At 46.6% G+C, this 23,303-nt stretch overlaps 1 protein-coding gene across 2 annotated transcripts in view; it reads right to left on the reverse strand.

Moving 5' to 3' along the window:
* Positions 1-23,303, reverse strand: part of LOC109885637 (phosphatase and actin regulator 3) — a 99,960-nt gene that overhangs the window by 65,333 nt on the left and 11,324 nt on the right. For both annotated transcript variants that reach the window (XM_031825864.1, XM_031825863.1), the window contains exons 5-7: positions 15,316-15,528; positions 8,348-8,576; positions 4,957-5,159 (exon numbers count right to left, since the gene is read on the reverse strand). In XM_031825864.1, coding sequence (XP_031681724.1) covers positions 4,957-5,159; positions 8,348-8,576; positions 15,316-15,528 — 645 coding nt within the window. The remainder of the gene's footprint in view (positions 1-4,956; positions 5,160-8,347; positions 8,577-15,315; positions 15,529-23,303) is intronic.

Raw genomic sequence — 23,303 nt, forward strand, 5'->3', positions numbered from 1 at the left:
TTCTAAAGGCTGTGAGCTAGAGAGTGTGAGCTATAGTCTGTGAGCTAGAGACTGTTTTATAGAGGCTATGAATTAGAGAATGTTAACTAGAGGCTGTGAGATAGAGGTTGTTTCCTAGAGGCTGTGAGCAAGAGTCTGTGAGCTAGAGGCGGTGAGCTAGAGGCGGTGAGCTAGAGGTGGTGAGCTAGAGGCTGTGAGCTAGAGGCTGTGAGATAGAGGCTGTGAGCAAGAGGCTATTTTCTAGAGGCTGTGAGCTACAGGCTTTTTTCTGAAAGGCTGTGAGCAAGAGGCTGTGAGCTAGAGAATGTGAGCTAGAGGCTGTGAGCGAGAGGCTGTGAGCGAGAGGCTGTGAGCAAGAGGCTGTGGGCTAGAGTCTGTTTTCTAGAGGATGTGAGCTAGAGTCTGTGAGCAAGAGGCTGTGAGATAGAGGCTGTGAGATAGAGTATGTTTTCTAAAGGCTGTGAGCTAGAGGCTGTGAGCTATAGTCTGTGAGCTAGAGCCTGTTTTATAGAGGCTATGAATTAGAGGATGTTAACTAGAGGCTGTGAGATAGAGGCTGTTTCCTAGAGGCAGTGAGCAAGAGTCTGTGAGCTAGAGGCTGTGAGATAGAGACTGTGAGCAAGAGGCTGTTTTCTAGAGGCAGTGAGCAAGAGTCTGTGAGCTAGAGGCGGTGAGCTAGAGGCGGTGAGCTAGAGGCGGTGAGCTAGAGGCTGTGAGCTAGAGGCTGTGAGATAGAGGCTGTGAGCAAGAGCCTGTTTTCTAGAGGCTGTGAGCTACAGGCTTTTTTCTGAAAGTCTGTGACATAGAGGCTGTGAGATAGAAGCTGTGAAATAGAGGCTGTGAGCTAAAGTCTGTGAGCTAGAGGGAGTGAGCAAGAGGCTGTGAGCTAGAGGCTGTGAGCTAGAGCCTGTGAGCTAGAGACTGAGCTAGAGAATGTGAGCTAGAGGCTGTGAGCGAGAGGCTGTGAGCAAGAGTCTGTGAGCTAGAGGCTGTGAGCTAGAGGCTGTGAGCTAAAGTCTGTTTACTAGAGGATGTGAGCAAGAGGCTGTGAGCTAGAGGCTGTGAAATGGAGGCTGTGAGATAGAGGATGTGAGCAAGAGGCTGTTTTCTAGAGGCTGTGAGCTACAGGCTTTTTTCTGAAAGGCTGTGAGGTAGAGCTGTTAGGTAGAGGCTGTGAGCTAGAAGCTGTGAGCTAGAGGATGTGAGCTAAAGTCGGTTTACTAGAGGCTGTGAGAAAGAGGCTGTGAGCTAGAGGCTGTGAGCTAGAGGCTGTGAGATAGAGGCTGTGAGCTAGAGCCTGTGAGCGAGAGCCTGTGAGCAAGAGGCTGTGAGCAAGAGGCTGTGAGCTAGAGGCTGTGAGCTAGAGGCTGTGAGCTAGAGGCTGTGAGCAAGAGGCTGTGAGCAAGAGGCTGTTTTCTAGAGACTGTGAGCTACAGGCTGTGAGCTAGAGGCTGTGAGCAAGAGGCTGTTTTCTAGAGGCTGTGAGCTACAGGCTTTTTTCTGAAAGGCTGTGAGAGAGAGCCTGTGAGCAAGAGGCTGTGAGCAAGAGGCTGTGAGCTAGAGGCTGTGAGCTAAAGTCTGTTTACTAGAGGCTGTGAGCTAGAGGCTGTGAGCAAGAGGCTGTTTTCTAGAGGCTGTGAGCTACAGGCTGTGAGCTAGAAGCTGTGAGCAAGAGGCTGTTTTCTAGAGGCTGTGAGCTACAGGCTTTTTTCTGAAAGGCTGTGAGAGAGAGGCTGTGAGATAGAGGCTGTGAGTTAGAGGCTGTGAGTTAGAGGCTGTGAGAGGTTGTCCTAGCAAAGATTCAACATCTGTTGGCCAATAAAACAAACTGTTCAAGTGGTGAGAAAGTGGCTTATAAGCACACAAGGTTATCTTCCTGAGACAAACGGTGGGGCTGCTCTGTCTTCTCATTTGGTCAGTCTAGTTGGTCAGTCTAGCTGGTCAGTCTAGCTGGTCAGTCTAGTTGGTCAGTCTAGCTGGTCAGTCTAGTTGGTCAGTCTAGCTGTATGGAGAAGGTTCTGCTCTGTCTTCTCTTATTGTCAGTCTAGCTGGTCAGTCTAGCTGTATGGAGAAGGTTCTGCTCTGTCTTCTCTTATGGTCAGTCTAGCTGGTCAGTCTAGCTGGTTAGTCTAGCTGTATGGAGAAGGTTCTGCTCTGTCTTCTCTTATGGTCAGTCTAGCTGGTTAGTCTAGCTGTATGGAGAAGGTTCTGCTCTGTCTTCTATTTTGGTCTGTCTAGCTGGTCAATCTAGCTGGTCTAGTCTAGCTGTATGGAGAAGGTTCTGCTGTGACTCCCCTTAAGGTAAGTCTAGATGGTCAGTCAAGCTGGTCAGTCTAGCTTGTCTGTCTAGCTGGGCAGTCTAGCTTGTCAGTCTAGCTGGTCAGTCTAGCTTGTCAGTCTAGCTGGTCAGTCTAGCTTGTCAGTCTAGCTGGTCAATCTAGCTGGTCCGTCTAGCTGTACGGAGAAGGTTCTGCTGTGACTTCCCTTAAGGTCAGTCTAGATGGTCAGTCAAGCTGGTCAGTCTAGCTGGTCAGTTTAGCTGGTCAGTCTAGCTTGTCTGTCTAGCTGGGCAGTCTAGCTGGTCAGTCTAGCTGGTCAGTCTACCTGGTCAGTCTAGCTGGTAAGTCTAGCTGGTCAGTCTAGCTTGTCAGTCTAGCTGGTCAGTCTAGCTGTACGGAGAAGGTTCTGCTGTGACTTCCCTTAAGGTCAGTCTAGATGGTCAGTCAAGCTGGTCAGTCTAGCTGGTCAGTTTAGCTGGTCAGTCAAGCTGGGCTTGACAATCTGGACCCTCTATTTCTGAAACTATCTGCCACCATTGTCGCAACCCCTATTACCAGCCTGTTCAACCTCTCTTTCATCTCGTCTGAGATCCCCAAGGATTGGAAAGCTGCCGCAGTCATCCCCCTCTTCAAAGGGGGAGACACCCTGGACCCAAACTGTTACAGACCTATATCCATCCTGCCCTGCCTATCTAAGGTCTTCGAAAGCCAAGTCAACAAACAGGTCACTGACCATCTCGAATCCCACCGTACCTTCTCCGCTGTGCAATCTGGTTTCCGAGCCGGTCATGGGTGCACCTCAGCCACACTCAAGGTACTAAACGACATCATAACCGCCATCGATAAAAGACAGTACTGTGCAGCCGTCTTCATCGACCTCGCCAAGGCTTTCGACTCTGTCAATCACCATATTCTTATCGGCAGACTCAGTAGCCTCGGTTTTTCGGATGACTGCCTTGCCTGGTTCACCAATTACTTTGCAGACAGAGTTCAGTGTGTCAAATCGGAGGGCATGCTGTCCGGTCCTCTGGCAGTCTCTATGGGGGTGCCACAGGGTTCAATTCTCGGGCCGACTCTTTTCTCTGTGTATATCAATGATGTTGCTCTTGCTGCGGGCGATTCCCTGATCCACCTCTACGCAGACGACACCATTCTATATACTTTCGGCCCGTCTTTGGACACTGTGCTATCTAACCTCCAAACAAGCTTCAATGCCATACAACACTCCTTCCGTGGCCTCCAACTGCTCTTAAACGCTAGTAAAACCAAATGCATGCTTTTCAACCGGTCGCTGCCTGCACCTGCATGCCCGACTAGCATCACCACCCTGGATGGTTCCGACCTAGAATATGTGGACGTCTATAAGTACCTAGGTGTCTGGCTAGACTGCAAACTCTCCTTCCAGACTCATATCAAACATCTCCAATCGAAAATCAAATCAAGAGTCGGCTTTCTATTCCGCAACAAAGCCTCCTTCACTCAAGCCGCCAAGCTTACCCTAGTAAAACTGACTATCCTACCGATCCTCGACTTCGGCGATGTCATCTACAAAATGGCTTCCAACACTCTACTCAGCAAACTGGATGCAGTCTATCACAGTGCCATCCGTTTTGTCACTAAAGCACCTTATACTACCCACCACTGCGACTTGTATGCTCTAGTCGGCTGGCCCTCGCTACATATTCGTCGCCAGACCCACTGGCTCCAGGTCATCTACAAGTCTATGCTAGGTAAAGCTCCGCCTTATCTCAGCTCACTGGTCACGATGGCAACACCCATCCGTAGCACGCGCTCCAGCAGGTGTATCTCACTGATCATCCCTAAAGCCAACACCTCATTTGGCCGCCTTTCGTTCCAGTACTCTGCTGCCTGTGACTGGAACGAATTGCAAAAATCGCTGAAGTTGGAGACTTTCATCTCCCTCACCAACTTCAAACATCAGCTATCTGAGCAGCTAACCGATCGCTGCAGCTGTACATAGTCTATTGGTAAATAGCCCACCCTTTTCACCTACCTCATCCCCGTACTGTTTTTATTTATTTACTTTTCTGCTCTTCTGCACACCAATATCTCTACCTGTACATGACCATCTGATCTTTTATCACTCCAGTGTTAATCTGCAAAATTGTAATTATTTGCCTACCTCCTCATGCCTTTTGCACACATTGTATATAGACCCCCCCTTCGTTTTCTACTGTGTTATTGACTTGTTAATTGTTTACTCCATGTGTAACTCTTTGTTGTATGCTCACACTGCTATGCTTTATCTTGGCCAGGTCGCAGTTGCAAATGAGAACTTGTTCTCAACTAGCCTACCTGGTTAAATAAAGGTGAAATAAAAAAAAAAAAAATTTTGGTCAGTCTAGCTGGTCAGTCTAGCTGGTCAGTCTAGCTGTATGGAGAAGGACCTGCTCTGTCTTATATTTTGGTCAGTCTAGCTGGTCAGTCCAGCTGGTCAGTCCAGCTGGTCAGTCTAGCTGGTCAGTCCAGCTGGTCAGTCTAGCTGGTCGGTCTAGCTGGTCAGTCTAGCTGGTCAGTCTAGCTGTGTGGAAGAGAAGGTGCTTTTTGTTCTTATTTTGTGCGTGCGTGCGTGCGTGTGTGTGTGTGTGTGTGTGTGTGTGTGTGTGTGTGTGTGTGTGTGTGCGTGTGCGTGTGCGTGCGTGCGTGTGACACCTACCGGAGATGACAGAGTCATTCCAGCGGTCAGGGTCGTTGTAGAATTCATCTAGACGTCTGTTCTCCTTGTTCTCGTCTGATTCCTTCTCTCTCTCCTTCTCTCTCTCCATCCCTCCGGTTGGGACTTTCTCCACGCTGGCTGTACGCAACAGACGACTGTCGTACCGAAGCTTCGGAGAAGAGCTCATTTCCTTCGGTTGGAAACTTGAGGATGACAGAGCAGATAAACTCAGCAAAAAAAAGAAACGTCCTCTCACTGTCAATTGCGTTAATTTTCAGCATACTTAACATGTGTAAATATTTGTATGAACATAACAAGATTCAACAACTGAAACATAAACTGAACAAGTTCCACAGATGTGACTAACAGAAATTGAATAATATGTCCCTAAACAAAGGGGGGTTCAAAATCAAAAGTAACAGTCAGTATCTGGTGTGACCACCAACTGCATTAAGTACTGCAGTGCATCTCCTCCTCATGGACTGCACCAGATTTGCCAGTTCTTGCTGTGAGATGTTACCCCACTCTTCCACCAGGCACCTGCAAGTTACTGGACACTTCTGGGGGGAATGGCCCTAGCCCTCACCCTCCGATCCAACAGGTCCCAGACATTTCTGGGGGGGGGAATGGCCCTAGCCCTCTGATCCAACAGGTCCCAGACATTTCTGGGGGGAATGGCCCTAGCCCTCACCCTCCGATCCAACAGGTCCCAGACGTGCTCAATGGGGTTGAGATCCGGGCTCTTCGTTGACCATGGCAGAACACTGACATTCCCGTCTTGCAGGAAATCGCGCACAGAATGAGCAGTATGGCTGGTGGCATTGTCATGCTGGAGGGTCATGTTAGGATGAGCCTGCAGGAAGGGTACCACATCAGTTAGGAGGATGCCTTCCCTGTAACGCACAGCATTGAGATTGCCTGCAATGACAACAAGCTCAGTCCGATGAGGCTGTGACACACCGCCCCAGACCATGATGGACCCTCCACCTCCAAATCGGTCCCACTCCAGAGTACAGGCCTCGGTTTAACACTCATTCCTTTGACGATAAACGCGAATCCGACCACCACTCCTGGTGAGACAAAACCGCAACTTGTCAGTGAAAAGCACTTTTTGCCAGTCCTGTCTGGTCCATCGACGGTGGGTTTGTAACCATAGGCGACATTGTTACCGGTGATGTCTGGTGAGGACCTGCCTTACAACAAGCCTACAAGCCCTCAGTCCACCCTCTCTCAGCCTATTGCAGACAGTCTGAGCTGAGCACTGATGGGGGGATTGTGCGTTCCTGGTGTAACTCATGCAATTGTTGTTGCCATCCTGTACCTGTCCTGCAGGTGTGATGTTCGGATGTACCGATCCTGTGCAGGTGTTACACGTGGTTTGCCACCACGAGGACGATCAGCTGTCCATCCTGTTTCCCTGTAGCACTGTCTTAGGCGTCTCACAGTACGGACATTGCAATTTATTTCCCTGGCCAAATCTGCAGTCCTCATGCCTCCTTGCAGCATGCCTAAGGCACGTTCACCCAGATGAGCAGGGACCCTGGGCATCTTTCTTTTGGTGTTTTTCAGAGTCAGTAGAAAGGACTTTAGGACTCCTCTAAGTTTTCATAATTATGAACTTAATTGCCTCCCGTCTGTAAGCTGTTAGTGTCTTAACGACCTTTCCACAGGTGCATGTTCATTAATTGTTTATGGTTCATGGAACAAGCATGGGAAACAGTGTTTAAACCCTTTACAATGAAGATCTGTGAAGTTATTTGGATTTTTACAAATGATCTTTGAAAGACAGGGTCCTGAAAAAGGGATGTTTCTTTTTTTGCTGAGTTCAAATAAAAGAGGGAATTTATCTGATAACTGGGGTGCTAGCAACAATCCCCGACCGTTGTGCCCTTCAAGGCACTTAACTCACATTCCTCTACCTGTCCTGTCTGTGTTTGGTAATTGATTGATTGATTTGTGTCCTACCTGTGCTGTCTGTGTTTGGTAATTGATTGATGGATTTGTGTCCTACCTGTGCTGTCTGTGTTTGGTAATTGATTGATGGATTGGTGTCCTAGCTGTGCTGTCTGTGTTTGGTAATTGATTGATTGATTTGTGTCCTACCTGTGCTGTCTGTGTTTGGTAATTGATTGATTGATTTGTGTCCTACCTGTGCTGTCTGTGTTTGGTAATTGATTGATGGATTGGTGTCCTAGCTGTGCTGTCTGTGTTTGGTAATTGATTTATTGATTTGTGTCCTACCTGTGCTGTCTGTGTTTGGTAATTGATTGATGGATTTGTGTCCTACCTGTCCTGTCTGTGTTTGGTAATTGATTGATTGATTTGTGTCCTACCTGTGCTGTCTGTGTTTGGTAATTGATTGATGGATTTGTGTCCTACCTGTGCTGTCTGTGTTTGGTAATTGATTGATGGATTGGTGTCCTAGCTGTGCTGTCTGTGTTTGGTAATTGATTTATTGATTTGTGTCCTACCTGTGCTGTCTGTGTTTGGTAATTGATTGATTGATTTGTGGCCTACCTGTGCTGTCTGTGTTTGGTAATTGATTGATTGATTTGTGTCCTACCTGTGCTGTCTGTGTTTGGTAATTGATTGATGGATTGGTGTCCTAGCTGTGCTGTCTGTGTTTGGTAATTGATTTATTGATTTGTGTCCTACCTGTGCTGTCTGTGTTTGGTAATTGATTGATGGATTTGTGTCCTACCTGTCCTGTCTGTGTTTGGTAATTGATTGATTGATTTGTGTCCTACCTGTGCTGTCTGTGTTTGGTAATTGATTGATGGATTTGTGTCCTACCTGTGCTGTCTGTGTTTGGTAATTGATTGATGGATTGGTGTCCTAGCTGTGCTGTCTGTGTTTGGTAATTGATTGATTGATTTGTGTCCTACCTGTGCTGTCTGTGTTTGGTAATTGATTGATTGATTTGTGTCCTACCTGTCCTGTCTGTGTTTGGTAATTGATTGATTGATTTGTGTCCTACCTGTGCTGTCTGTGTTTGGTAATTGATTGATGGATTTGTGTCCTACCTGTGCTGTCTGTGTTTGGTAATTGATTGATGGATTGGTGTCCTAGCTGTGCTGTCTGTGTTTGGTAATTGATTTATTGATTTGTGTCCTACCTGTGCTGTCTGTGTTTGGTAATTGATTTATTGATTTGTGTCCTACCTGTGCTGTCTGTGTTTGGTAATTGATTTATTGATTGGTGTCCTAGCTGTGCTGTCTGTGTTTGGTAATTGATTGATGGATTGGTGTCCTAGCTGTGCTGTCTGTGTTTGGTAATTGATTTATTGATTTGTGTCCTACCTGTGCTGTCTGTGTTTGGTAATTGATTGATGGATTTGTGTCCTACCTGTGCTGTCTGTGTTTGGTAATTGATTGATTGATTGGTGTCCTACCTGTGCTGTCTGTGTTTGGTGGCCAGGGCCCGATGTAGCTCCTCTATAATACAGCTGGGGGGCGGTGGGGGTCGCAGTGCCCCCAGGTGAGGGGAACCGGTAGGGGTGGAGATCCGTCCTCGCAGCAAGGAACCCTGGGTAGTCCTGGGCAAAGTGAAGTTCCTGGGTAGAGTGGCTGGAGACTTCTTCCTCTCTAGGTTGGGATCCGACTTAGGGAAGGGGTGAGGACCTGTAGTGAGGGGAAGAATAATATAATGGTAATATTAGTTAATGTAATGGTGAACGTTCTGGGTAGAGTGGCTGGAGATCTCTCCCTCTCTAGGTTAGGACAATAATATAATGTTAATGTTAATATACCCGCAATGGTGATGTTCCTGGGTGAACTTCTTCACAGGATACGGTGAGGATGTATTATCAGACGTAGTGTTACTTAGAAGATATAAGGTCAGAGAGTTTCTAAACCCAGAGGCGCAACATCGCAAAACTTCCGGGAAGACTTGCGAAAAACATCAAACAGACCAGGCCCGGGTTAAGAGAAGTGAAAAATTATTCCTAAGTTAATTTTCTCGAAACCTAAAGGCACAACCTAAATTCCAGCCAATGTCTGAAGTAGTTGAACATGGTATTACTCCAACCTCGTGGAACTGACATGTTTTCATGTTCCTCAAAAACAACTTTATATCGAAGGGGTGCCTTTGATTTGACGGCACGTGCGCAGTTCGACGCAAGACGACCCTTAGACCCGAGGAAAGGACAAAGGGTGGTCAGAATTTGTTTTGGAGATGCAGTTTCTGCCTGTCTCCATGCTGTACTCTCTTTGATACTATGATGGTCTGTGACAGTTTCTGCCTGTCTTTGTATGGTACTGTCTTTGATACTATGATGGTCCGTGACAGTTTCTGCCTGTCTTCATGCTGTACTGTCTTTGATACTATGATGGTCTGTGACAGTTTCTGCCTGTCTTCATGCTGTACTGTCTTTGATACTATGATGGTCCGTGACAGTTTCTGCCTGTCTTTGTATGGTACTGTCTTTGATACTATGATGGTCTGTGACAGTTTCTGCCTGTCTTCATACTGTACTGTCTTTGATACTATGATGGTCCGTGACAGTTTCTGCCTGTCTTCATACTGTACTGTCTTTGATACTATGATGGTCCGTGACAGTTTCTGCCTGTCTTTGTATGGTACTGTCTTTGATACTATGATGGTCTGTGACAGTTTCTGCCTGTCTTCATACTGTACTGTCTTTGATACTATGATGGTCCGTGACAGTTTCTGCCTGTCTTCATACTGTACTGTCTTTGATACTGTGATGGTCCGTGACAGTTTCTGCCTGTCTTTGTACGATACTGTCTTTGATACTATGATGGTCTGTGACAGTTTTTGCCTGTCGCTGTACGGTACTGTCTTTGATACTATGATGGTCTGTGACAGTTTCTGCCTGTCTTCATGCTGTACTGTCTTTGATACTATGATGGTCTGTGACCGTTTCTGCCTGTCTTTGTATGGTACTGTCTTTGATACTATGATGGTCTGTGACAGTTTCTGCCTGTCTTTGTACGGTACTGTCTTTGATACTATGATGGTCCGTGACAGTTTCTGCCTATCCTCATACTGTACTGTCTTTGATACTATGATGGTCAGTTTCTGCCTATCCTCATACTGTACTGTCTTTGATACTATGATGGTCTGTGACAGTTTCTGCCTGTCTTCATACTGTACTGTCTTTGAAACTATGATGATCTGTGACAGTTTCTGCCTGTCTTCATATGGTACTGTCTTTGAAACTATGATGGTCAGTTTCTGCCTATCCTCATACTGTACTGTCTTTGATACTATGATGGTCAGTTTCTGCCTATCCTCATACTGTACTGTCTTTGATACTATGATGGTCAGTTTCTGCCTATCCTCATACTGTACTGTCTTTGATACTATGATGGTCCGTGACAGTTTCTGCCTGTCTTCATATGGTACTGTCTTTGAAACTATGATGATCTGTGACAGTTTCTGCCTGTCTTCATATGGTACTGTCTTTGAAACTATGATGGCCCCCTGTTAGCCCAAGTGTGACGTCTAGTTCACTGACCATCTTAAGTATCGGAACCTTTTTTTTTATTCCTGAGGCTGTAGCTCCTGAAGCAAGGATATGCATATTCATGGTACCATTGAAAAGGAAACACTTTCAAGTTTATGGAAATGTGAAAGGGCTTTTTATTTATTTTTATTTCACCTTTTTTCAACCAGGTAGGCCAGTTGAGAACAAGTTCTGCGACCTGGTCAAAATAGAACAAAGCAGTGCAACACAAGCAACACAGAGTTACACATGGATAAACAAATATATAAGACAATAGAAAGTCTATATACAGTGTGTGCAAATGTAGTAAGATTAGGGAGGTAAGGCAATAAATAGGCCATAGTGGCGAAATAATTACAATTTAACAATTAAACACTGGAGTGATAGATGTGCAGAAGATGAATGTGCAAGTAGAGATACTAGGGTGCAAAGGAGAAAAAATATATATGGGGATGAGGTAGTTGGGTGGGCTATTTACAGATGCAACGATCGGTAAGCTGCTCTGACAGCTGATGCTTAAAGTTAGAGAGGGAGATATGAGACTCCAGCTTCAGTGATTTTTGCAATTCGTTCCAGTCATTGGCAGCAGAGCCAATATTGGAAAGGCAGCCAAAGGAGAAGTTGGTTTGAGGGTAACCAGTGAAATATACGTGCTGGAGTGTGTGCTACCGGGTGCTGCTATGGTGACCAGTGAGCTGCTTTACCTAGCAAAGAGTAATAGATGACCTGGAGCCAGTGGGTTTGGCGACGAATATGAAGTGAGGGCTTGCCAAAGACAGCATACAGGTCGCAGTGGTGGGTACTATATGTGGCTTTGATGACAAAACGGATGGGACTGTGATAGACTACATCCAATTTGCTGAGTAGAGTGTTGGAGGATATTTTGTAAATGACATCGCCGAAGTCAAGGATCGATAGGATAGTCAGTTTTACGAAGGTATGTTTGGCAGCATGAGTGAAGGATGCTTTGTTTGCGAAATAGGAAGCCGATTCTAGATTTAATTTTGTATTGGAGATGCTTAATGTGAGTCTGGAAGGAGAGTTAATAACAGTCTAACCAGACACCTAAGTATATGTAGTTGTCCACATATTCTAAGTCAGAACCGTCCAGAGTAGTGATGCTGGTCGGGCGGGGAGGTACGGGCAGCGATCGGTTGAAGAGCAAGCATTTTGTTTTTCTAGCACTTTTTCTAGAACAGTTGGAGGCCACGGAAGGAGAGTTGTAATGGCATTGAAGCTTGTCTGGAGGTTAGTTAACACAGTGTCCAAAGAAGGGCCAGAAGTATACAGAATTGTGTCGTCTGCGTAGAGGTGGATCAGAGAATCACCAGCAGCAAGAGCGACATCATTTATATATACAGAGAAAAGAGTCGGCCCGAGAATTGAACCCTGTGGCACCCCCATAGACACTGCCAGAGGTCCGGACAACAGGCCCTCCGATTGGACACACTGAACTCTATCTGAGAAGTAGCTGGTGAACCAGGTGAACCAGTCATTTGAGAAACCAAGGCTGTTGAGTCTGCCAATAAAAATGCGGTGATTGACAGAGTCGAAAGCCTTGGCCAGGTTGATGAATACGGCTGCACAGTATTGTCTTTTATCGATGGCGGTTATGATATCGTTTAGGACCGTGAGAGTGGCTGAGGTGCACCCATGACCAGCTCGGAAACCAGATTGCATAGCGGAGAAGGTATGGTGGGTTTCGAAATGGTCAGTGATCTGTTTGTTAACTTGGCTTTCGAAGACTTTAGAAAGGCAGGGTAGATAGATATAGGTCTGTCTCAGTTTGGGTCTAGAGTGTCACCCCGTACGAAGAAGGGGAAGACCGCGGCAGCTTTCCAATCTTTAGGGATCTCAGACAATACGAAAGAGAGGATGAATAGGCTAGTAATCGGGGCTGCAACAATTGCATCGGATAATTTTAGAAAGAGAGGGTCCAGATTGTCTTGCCCAGCTGATTTGTAGGGGTCCAGATTTTGCCGCTCTTTCAGAACATCAGCTATCTGGATTTGGGTGAAGGAGAAATGGAGAGGCTTGGGCAAGTTGCTGTGGGTGGTGCAGAGCTGTTTGGGTAGGGGTAGCCAGGTGGAAAGCATGGCCAGGCGTAGAAAAATGCTTATTGAAATTCTCGATTATCGTAGATTTATCGATGGTGACAGTGTTACCTAGCCTCAGTGCAGTGGGCAGCTGGGAGGAGGTGCTCTTATTCTCCATGGACTTCACAGTGTCCCAGAACTTTTGGAGTTTGTGCTACAGGATGCAAATGTCTTTATGAAGCCTAGCCTTTGCTTTATGAAAAAGCTAGACTTTGCTTTCCTAACTGCCTGTGTATTCGATGCTAATGCAGAACACCACAGGATGTTTTTGTGCTGGTCAAGGGCAGTCAGGTCTGGAGAGAACCAAGGGCTATATCTATTCCTGGTTCTAACTTTTTTGAATGGGGCATGCTTATTTAAGATGGTGAGGAAAGCACTTTTAAAGAATAACCAGGCATCCTCGGAATGAGGTAAATGTCTTTCCTGGATGCCCCGGCAAGGTCAATTAAAAAGGACTGCTCGCTGAAATGTTTTAGGGAGCGTTTGACAGTGATGAGGGGTGGTCGTTTGACCGCGGACCATTATGGACACAGGCAATGAGGCAGTGATTGCTGAGATCCTGGTTGAAGACAGCAGAGGTGTATTTTGGTGTATTTTGGTCAGGATGATACTGTATCTATGAGGATGCCCGTGTTTACAGATTTTGGGTTGTACCGTGGTAGGTTCCATGATAATTTGTGTGAGATTGAGGGCATCCAGCTTAGATTGTAGGACAGTCGCAGTGTTAAGCATATCCCAGTTTAGGCCACCTAACAGTTCAAACTCTGAAGATAAATGGGGGGCACTTAATTCACATATGGTGTCCAGGGCACAGCTGGGGGCTGAGGGGGGTCTATAACAAGCGGCAACAGTGAGAGACTTATTTCTGGAAAGGTGGATTTTTAAAAGTAGAAGCTCAAACTTTTTGGCACAGACCTGGATAGCATGACAGAACTCTGCAGGCTGTCTTTGCAGTAGATTGCAACTCCACCCCCTTCGGCAGTTCTATCTTGTCGGAAAATGTAGTTGGGGATGGAAATTTCAGAATATTTGGTGGCCTTCCTAAGCCAGGATTCAGACACAGCTAGGACATCAGGGTTGGCAGAGTGTGCTAAAGCAATGAATAAAACAAACTCAGGGAGGATGCTTCTGATGTTAACATGCATGAAACAAAGGCTTTTACGGTTACAGAAGTCAACAAATGATAGCGCCTGGGGAATAGGAGTGGAACTGGGGGCTACAGGGCCTGGGTTAACCACTACATCACCAGAGGAGGAGTTGAATGAGGGTACGGCTAAAGGCTATAAGAACTGGTCGTCTAGTGCGTTGGGGACAGATAATAAAAGGAGCAGATTTCTGGGCATGGTAGAATAGATTCAAGGCATAATGTACAGACAGGGATATGGTAGGATGAGAGTACAGTGGAGGTAAACCTTGGCGTTGCGAGACGATGAGAGAGGTTTCGTCTCTGGAGGGACAAGTTAAGCCAGGTGAGGTCTCTGCATGTGTGTGGGGTGGGATGAAAGAGCTGTCTAAGGCATTTTGAGCAGGACTGAGGGCTCTACAGTGAAATAAAACAGTAAAAACTAGCCAAGACAGCAGTACACTAGACATATTGAGAGACATAAAGCAATCACAGGTGTTGATCAGGAGAGCTAAGACAACAACGGGTAAATGGCGATGAATGGGCAGAGCAGGTCAGTTAGGTACATACAGGACCTGAGTTCGAAGCTGGGCCCAACAGGTAAATAAAATTAGGTACAGTGTTATTGAAACAGTCCAGGGGGCATCATCTGTGTAGCCGAGTGATCATAGGGTCAAAAGAGCAGCAATAGGTGAGTCAGGGTGCTGTTCGGTAGTCACTACTACACTACGCGAGCAGGGGACACAGCGTTCAGAAAAGCTAGCGGGCCGGGGCCAGTAGATGGTTCTTCGGCGACATCGTAACAGAATAGCCTGTTGAGACCACATCGGACGTTCACGTCGGCAGTCCAGTCGTGATGAATCGGCGGGGCTCCGTGTCGAAAATAAATTGTCCAGGCCAAGTGGCAAAGGAGGTATTGTAGCCCTAGAAGTAGTGGTATATTAACCTAGTTCAAGGCTTGCTCAAGGCTGGCTGAATGTCGTAGAATATAACACAATAGATGGTAAAAGATAATACAAAGTAAAACCAGCCGTTCTATGGTATTTTTTTGTTCTATCATCTTTGAAATACAAGAGAAAGGCCATAATGTATTATTCCAGCCCAAGTTAATTTGGGATTTTGGCCACTAGATGGCATCAGTGTACGTGCAAAGTGTTAGACTGATCCAATGAACCATTGCATTTCTGTTCAAAATGTTATATCAAGATTGCCCAAATGTGCCTAATTTGTTTATTAATAACTTTTCATGTTCAAAACTGTGAACTCTCCTCAAACAATAGCATGGTATTATTTTACTGTAATAGCTACTGTTAATTGGACAGTGCAGTTAAATTAATAAGAATGTAAGCTTTCTGACAATATCAGATATGTCTATGTCCTGGGAAATGTTTTTGTTACTTACAACCTCATGCTAATTGCATTAGCCTACGTTAGCTCAACCATCCCGTGGAAGGGACACCGATCCCGAAGAAGTTTAAACTGCCCAGCCTGGACAGCTAGCTGTATGAGCCTGGTTAGAGTTAGTAAGCTAGCAGGCTAGTTAGAGTTAGCTAGCTGTATGAGGCTGGCTTGAGTTAGCTAACATGCAAACAGGCCAGTAACAGAGGCTGGTTATAGTTAGCTAACATGATAACAGACCAGAAACAGGGGCTAGGGGCTGATTTGGGACTCACCCTCTAGGCTGCCCAGCCTGGTAAGTAGTTTGGGCAGGTTGGGGTGTGGGAGGTCCCATGGGGGGTCCATGGGGTGAGGTGTCTCCTGCCCCCCTCCTGTCTCAGCCTGTACCAGAAAGCTGTCCACACAGGGCTCACAGAGGGAGGTGTCCTCCTCCCCTCCGTCCTCACTCTGGTCCGCCACTGTCAAAGTGTCTTCTGTCAGATCAACAGCTGAAACAAACAAAATCAACAACAACAAAAACACAATACACAGTTAGTTCAGGACAGGACAGTTTTCTGTCTAACTATTTGATCCTGTTTGATCAGGTTACCTGTGTTACTGTGGGTTACTGTGGGTTACCTGGGTTACTGTGGGTTACTGTGGGTTACTGTGGGTTACCTGTGTTACTATGTGTTACTGTGGGTTACCTGGGTTACTGTGGGTTACTGTGGGTTACTGTGGGTTACTGTGGGTTACCTGTGTTACTATGTGTTACTGTGTGTTACCTGGGTTACTGTGGGTTACTGTGGGTTACTGTGGGTTACCTGTGTTACTATGTGTTACTGTGTGTTACCTGGGTTACTGTGGGTTACTGTGGGTTACTGTGGGTTACCGTGGGTTACTGTGGGTTACCTGGGCTACCGTGTGTTACTGTGGGTTACCTGGGTTACTGTCAGAACCCATTCTGTCCCTGTGCGTCCCAAAGGGCACCCTATTCCCTATATGGTGAACTAATTTTAACCAGGGCCGGGCATATAGGGACTAGGGGGCAGTTTAAAAGCAGTTTAAAAGCTAATTCTACACATTTTGCTATCATATGCTATCTGGGGGGCCCTCGACCCCCAACCCACCAAAAAATGAAATAACAATTATAATTTCTAGAGGTCGGGGCCCTGCGTTCTCATTCAGTAATCCGTCCCTTTGGGAGGCAGCCTGTGCCTGGTTTATATCTGACTCATGGTATAACTGCAGTGTTTCAGCTCCTTAGCAGTAGAGAGCACAGCTGACTTCCTGTGTCACCCACCAGTGGTGGGTTAGAGAACATTCCATCAAATCAAATCAAATCAGATTGTATTTTTCACATGCGCCGAATACAAAAGGTGTAGTAGACCTCACAGTGAAATGCTGAATACAACAGGTGTAGTAGACCTCACAGTGAAATGCTGAATACAACAGGTGTAGTAGACCTTACAGTGAAATGCTGACTACAACAGGTGTAGTAGACCTTACAGTGAAATGCTGAAGACAACAGGTGTAGTAGACCTTACAGTGAAATGCTGAATACAACAGGTGTAGTAGACCTCACAGTGAAATGCTGAATACAACAGGTGTAGTAGACCTCACAGTGAAATGCTGAATACAACAGGTGTAGTAGACCTTACAGTGAAATGCTGACTACAACAGGTGTAGTAGACCTTACAGTGAAATGCTGAAGACAACAGGTGTAGTAGACCTTACAGTGAAATGCTGAATACAACAGGTGTAGTAGACCTTACAGTGAAATGCTGAATACAACAGGTGTAGTAGACCTTAGAGTGAAATGCTGAATACAACAGGTGTAGTAGACCTTACAGTGAAATGATGAATACAACAGGTGTAGTAGACCTTAGAGTGAAATGCTGAATACAACAGGTGTAGTAGACCTTAGAGTGAAATGCTGAATTACAACATGTGTAGTAGACCTTAGAGTGAAATGATGAATACAACAGGTGTAGTAGACCTCACAGTGAAATGCTGAATACAACAGGTGTAGTAGACCTCACAGTGAAATGCTGAATACAACAGGTGTAGTAGACCTCACAGTGAAATGCTGAATACAACAGGTGTAGTAGACCTCACAGTGAAATGCTGAATAGTATAGTAGACCTCACAGTGAATTCTGACTTACAGGCCCTTAATCACACGCAGTTTTAAGAAAATACCTAAATTAAAGTAAGAAGATAAGAATAACAATAATTAAGAGCAGCATGTAATAACAATAGCCGGGACTATATACAGGGGGCAAACCGGTACGGAGTCCAATGTGGAGCTATATACAGGGGGCACCGGTACAGAGTCCAATGTGGAGGCTATAATACAGGGGGCACCGGTACGGAGTCAATTGGAGTGCTATATACAGGGGGCGCACCGGGTACAGAGTTCAATTGTGGAGGCTATCACGGGGGTAACGGTACAGAGTCGTGTGAGGCATATACAGGGGAGCCTGGTGCAGAGTCAATGTGGGAGGCTATATACAGGGGTATCCGGTACAGAGGTCAATGTGGAGGCTATATACATGGGGTACCGGTACAGAGTCAATGTGGAGGCTATATACAGGAGGTACTGCACAGAGTCAAATGTGGAGGCTACATACATTGGGGGCTACCGGTACAGAGTCAATGTGGAGCTATATACAGGTGGTACCGTACAGAGTCAATGTGGAGGCTATATACAGGGTACCGGTACAGAGTCAATGTGGAGGCTATATACGGGGTACCGGTACAGAGTCAATGTGGAGGCTATATACAGGGGGTACCGGTACAGAGTCAATGTGGAGGCTATATACAGGGGTACCAGTACAGAGTCAATGTGGAGGCTATATACAGGGGTACCGGTACAGAGTCAATGTGAGGCTATATACAGGGGGTACCGGTACAAGAGTCAATGTGGAGGCTATATACAGGGGGTACCGGTACAGAGTCAATGTGGAGGCTATATACAGGGGGTACCGGTACAGAGTCAATGTGAGGCTATATACAGGCAGGGGGTACGGTACAAGAGTCAATGTGGAGGCTATATACAGGGGTACCGTACAGAGTCAATGTGGAGGCTATATACAGGGGTACCGTTACAGAGTCAATGTGGAGGCTATATACAGGGGTACCGTACAGAGTCAATGTGGAGGCTATACAGGGTGTTACGTACAGAGTCAATGTGGACTATATACAGGGGTACCGGTACAGAGTCAATGTGGAGGCTATATACAGGGTGTTACGGGTACAGAGTCAATGTGGAGGCTATATACAGGGTTACGGTACAGAGTCAATGTGGAGGCTATATACAGGGGGTACCGGTACAGAGTCAATGTGGAGGCTATATACAGGGGGTACCGGTACAGAGTCAATGTGGAGCTATATACAGGGGGTACCGTACAGAGTCAATGTGGAGGCTATATACAGGGGGTACCGGTACAGAGTCAATGTGGAGGCTATATACAGGGGGTACGGTACAGAGTCAATGTGGAGGCTATATACAGGTGGTACCGGTACAAGAGTCAATGTGGAGGCTATATACAGGGGTACCGGTACAGAGTCAATGTGGAGCTATATTCAGGGGTACCGGTACAGAGTCAATGTGGAGGCTATATACAGGGGTACCGTTACAGAGTCATGTGGAGGCTATATACAGGGGGTACGGTACAGAGTCAATGTGGAGGCTATATACAGGGTGTACCGTACAGAGTCAATGTGGAGGCTATATACAGGGGGTACGGTACAGAGTCAATGTGGAGGCTATATACAGGGGGTTACCGGTACAGAGTCAATGTGGAGGCTATACAGGGGGTACCGGTACAGAGTCAATGTGGAGGCTATATACAGGGGTACCGGTACAGAGTCAATGTGGAGGCTTATACACAGGGTTACCGGTACAGAGTCAATGTGGAGGCTATATACAGGGGGTTACGGTACAGAGTCATGTGGAGGCTATATACAGGGTGTACGTACAGAGTCAATGTGGAGGCTATATACAGGGGTACCCGTACAGAGTCAATGTGGAGGCTATATACAGGGGTACCGTACAGAGTCAATGTGGAGGCTATATACAGGGGGTACCGGTACAGAGTCAATGTGGAGGCTATATACAGGGGGTACCGGTACAGAGTCAATGTGGAGGCTATAGTACAGGGGGTACCGGTACAGAGTCAATGTGGAGGCTATATACAGGGGGTACCGGTACAGAGTCAATGTGGAGGCTATATACAGGGGGTACCGGTACAGAGTCAATGTGGAGGCTATATACAGGGGTTACTGGTACAGAGTCAATGTGGACTATATACAGGGGGTACCGGTACAGAGTCAATGTGGAGGCTATATACAGGGGGTACGGGTACAGAGTCAATGTGGGGCTATATACAGGGGGTACCGGTACAGAGTCAATGTGGAGGCTATATACAGGGGTACCGGTACAGAGTCATGTGGAGGCTATATACAGGGGGTACTGGTACAGAGTCAATGTGGACTATATACAGGGGGTACCGGTACAGAGTCAATGTGGAGGCTATATACAGGGGGTACCGGTACAGAGTCAATGTGGAGCTATATACAGGGGTACCGGTACAGAGTCAATGTGGAGGCTATATACAGGGTACCGGTACAGAGTCAATGTGGAGGCTATATACAGGGGGTACCGGTACAGAGTCAATGTGGAGGCTATATACAGGGGTACCGGTACAGAGTCAATGTGGAGGCTATATACAGGGGGTACCGGTACAGAGTCAATGTGGGGCTATATACAGGGGTACCGTACAGAGTCAATGTGGAGGCTATACAGAGGGTACCGGTACAGAGTCAATGTGGAGGCTATATACAGGGGTGTACCGGTACAGAGTCAATGTGGAGGCTATATACAGGGGGTCCGGTACAGAGTCAATGTGGAGGCTATATACAGGGTACCGTACAGAGTCAATGTGGAGGCTATATACAGGGGGTACCGGTACAGAGTCATGTGGAGGCTATATACAGGGGGTACCGGTACAGAGTCAATGTGGAGGCTATATACAGGGGTACCGGTACAGAGTCAATGTGGAGGCTATATACAGGGGGTACCGGTACAGAGTCAATGTGGACTATATACAGGGTGTACCGGTACAGAGTCAATGTGGAGGCTATATACAGGGGGTTACGGTACAGAGTCAATGTGGAGGCTATATACAGGGGGTACCGGTACAGAGTCAATGTGGAGGCTATATACAGGGGGTACCGGTACAGAGTCAAATGTGGAGGCTATATACAGGGGGTACCGGTACAGAGTCAATGTGGAGGCTATATACAGGGGTACCGGTACAGAGTCAATGTGGAGGCTATATACAGGGGTACCGGTACAGAGTCAATGTGGAGGCTATATACAGGGTATTACGGTACAGAGTCAATGTGGAGGCTATATACAGGGGGTACCGGTACAGAGTCAATGTGGAGGCTATATACAGGGTATTACGGTACAGAGTCAATGTGGAGGCTATATACAGGGGTACCGGTACAGAGTCAATGTGGAGGCTATATACAGGGTGTACGGTACAGAGTCAATGTGGAGGCTATATACAGGGTGTTACGGTACAGAGTCAATGTGGAGGCTATATACAGGGGTTACGGTACAGAGTCAATGTGGAGGCTATATACAGGGTGTTACGGTACAGAGTCAATGTGGAGGCTATATACAGGGTGTACACGGTACAGAGTCAATGTGGAGGCTATATACGGGTACCGGTACAGAGTCAATGTGGAGGCTATATACAGGGGTTACGGTACAGAGTCAATGTGGAGGCTATACAGGGGGTACGGTACAGAGTCAATGTGGAGGCTATATACAGGGTGTACGGTACAGAGTCAATGTGGAGGCTATATACAGGTGTTACGGTACAGAGTCAATGTGGAGGCTATATACAGGGGTTACGGTACAGAGTCAATGTGGAGACTATATACAGGGTGTTACGGTACAGAGTCAATGTGGAGGCTATATACAGGGTGTTACGGTACAGAGTCATGTGGAGACTATATACAGGGGGTACCGGTACAGAGTCAATGTGGAGACTATATACAGGGTGTACCGGTACAGAGTCAATGTGGAGGCTATATACAGGGGTTTACGTACAGAGTCAATGTGGAGGCTATATACAGGGTTACGGTACAGAGTCAATGTGGAGGCTATATACAGGGTGTACGGTACAGAGTCAATGTGGAGGCTATATACAGGGTGTTACGGTACAGAGTCAATGTGGAGGCTATATACAGGGTTACCGGTACAGAGTCAATGTGGAGACTATATACAGGGTGTTACGGTACAGAGTCAATGTGGAGACTATATACAGGGGTTACGGTACAGAGTCAATGTGGAGGCTATATACAGGGTGTTACGGTACAGAGTCAATGTGGAGGCTATATACAGGGGGTACCGGTACAGAGTCAATGTGGAGACTATATACAGGGGTACGGTACAGAGTCAATGTGGAGGCTATATAACAGGGTACGGTACAAGATCAAGGCTATATACAGGGTGTTACGGTACAGAGTCAATGTGGAGACTATATACAGGGGTTACGGTACAGAGTCAATGTGGAGGCTATATACAGGGGTACTGGTACAGAGTCAATGTGGAGACTATATACAGGGGGTACCGGTACAGAGTCAATGTGGAGACTATATACAGGGTGTTACGGTACAGAGTCAATGTGGAGGCTATATACAGGGTGTACCGGTACAGAGTCAATGTGGAGACTATATACAGGGGTTACGGTACAGAGTCAATGTGGAGGCTATATACAGGGGGTACGGTACAGAGTCAATGTGGAGGCTATATACAGGGGTTACGGTACAGAGTCAATGTGGAGACTATATACAGGGTGTTACGGTACAGAGTCAATGTGGAGACTATATACAGGGGGTACCGGTACAGAGTCAATGTGGAGACTATATACAGGGTGTTACGGTACAGAGTCAATGTGGAGGCTATATACAGGGTGTTACGGTACAGAGTCAATGTGGAGGCTATATACAGGTGTTACGGTACAGAGTCAATGTGGAGGCTATATACAGGGTGTTACGGTACAGAGTCAATGTGGAGGCTATATACAGGGTGTTACGGTACAGAGTCAATGTGGAGGCTATATACAGGGTGTTACGGTACAGAGTCAATGTGGAGACTATATACAGGGGTTACGGTACAGAGTCAATGTGGGACTATATACAGGGTGGTTACGGTACAGAGTCAATGTGGAGGCTATATACAGGGTGTTACGGTACAGAGTCAATGTGGAGACTATATACAGGGGGTACCGGTACAGAGTCAGATCGTGGGACGACTATATACAGGGTGTTACGGTACAGAGTCAATGTGGAGGCTATATACAGGGTGTTTACGGTACAGAGTGCAATGTGGAGACTATATACAGGGTGTTACGGTACAGAGTCAATGTGAGGCTATATACAGGGGGGTACTGGTACAGAGTCAATTGGAGACTATATACAGGGGTACCGGTACAGAGTCAATGTGGAGACTATATACAGGGTGTTACGGTACAGAGTCAATGTGGAGGCTATATACAGGGTGTTACCAGGTACAGAGTCACTGTGGAGGACTATATACAGAGGGGGTACCAGGTACAGAGTCAATGTGGAGGCTATATATCAGGTGTGTACCAGTAACAGAGGTCAATGTGGAGGCTATTATCAGGGTGTTACGGTACAGAGTCAATGTTGGGAGCTATATACAGGGTGTTACGGTACAGAGTACAATGTGGAGGCTATATACAGGGTGTTACGGTACAGAGTCAATGTGGAGGCTATATACAGGGTGTTATACGGTACAGAGTCATGTGAGAGTGCTATACAGGGGGTCGGTACAGAGTCAATGTGTAGGACATATCGGTAACAGAGTCAAGTGTGGAGACTATATACAGGGTGGTACGGTACAGAGTCATTGTGGAGGCTATATCAAGGGGGGTACCGGTACAGAGTCAATGTGGAGGCTATATACAGGGGGGTTACGGTACAGAGTCAATGTGGAGACTATATACAGGGGTTTGTTACGGTACCAGAGGTCAATGTGGAGGGCTTAGATACAGGGGGGGGTACCGGTACAGAGTCAATGTGGAGAGGCGATATACAGGGGGGATACCAGTAGCAGAGTCAATGTGGAGGCTATATAACAGGGGGTACCAGTACAGAGTCAATGTGGAGGCTATATACAGGGTGTTACGGTACAGAGTCAATGTGGAGGCTATATACAGGGGGTACTGGTACAGAGTCAATGT

The sequence above is a fragment of the Oncorhynchus kisutch genome, linkage group LG5, assembly GCF_002021735.2.
Source record: "Oncorhynchus kisutch isolate 150728-3 linkage group LG5, Okis_V2, whole genome shotgun sequence".
NCBI classification, from domain to species: domain Eukaryota; kingdom Metazoa; phylum Chordata; class Actinopteri; order Salmoniformes; family Salmonidae; genus Oncorhynchus; species Oncorhynchus kisutch.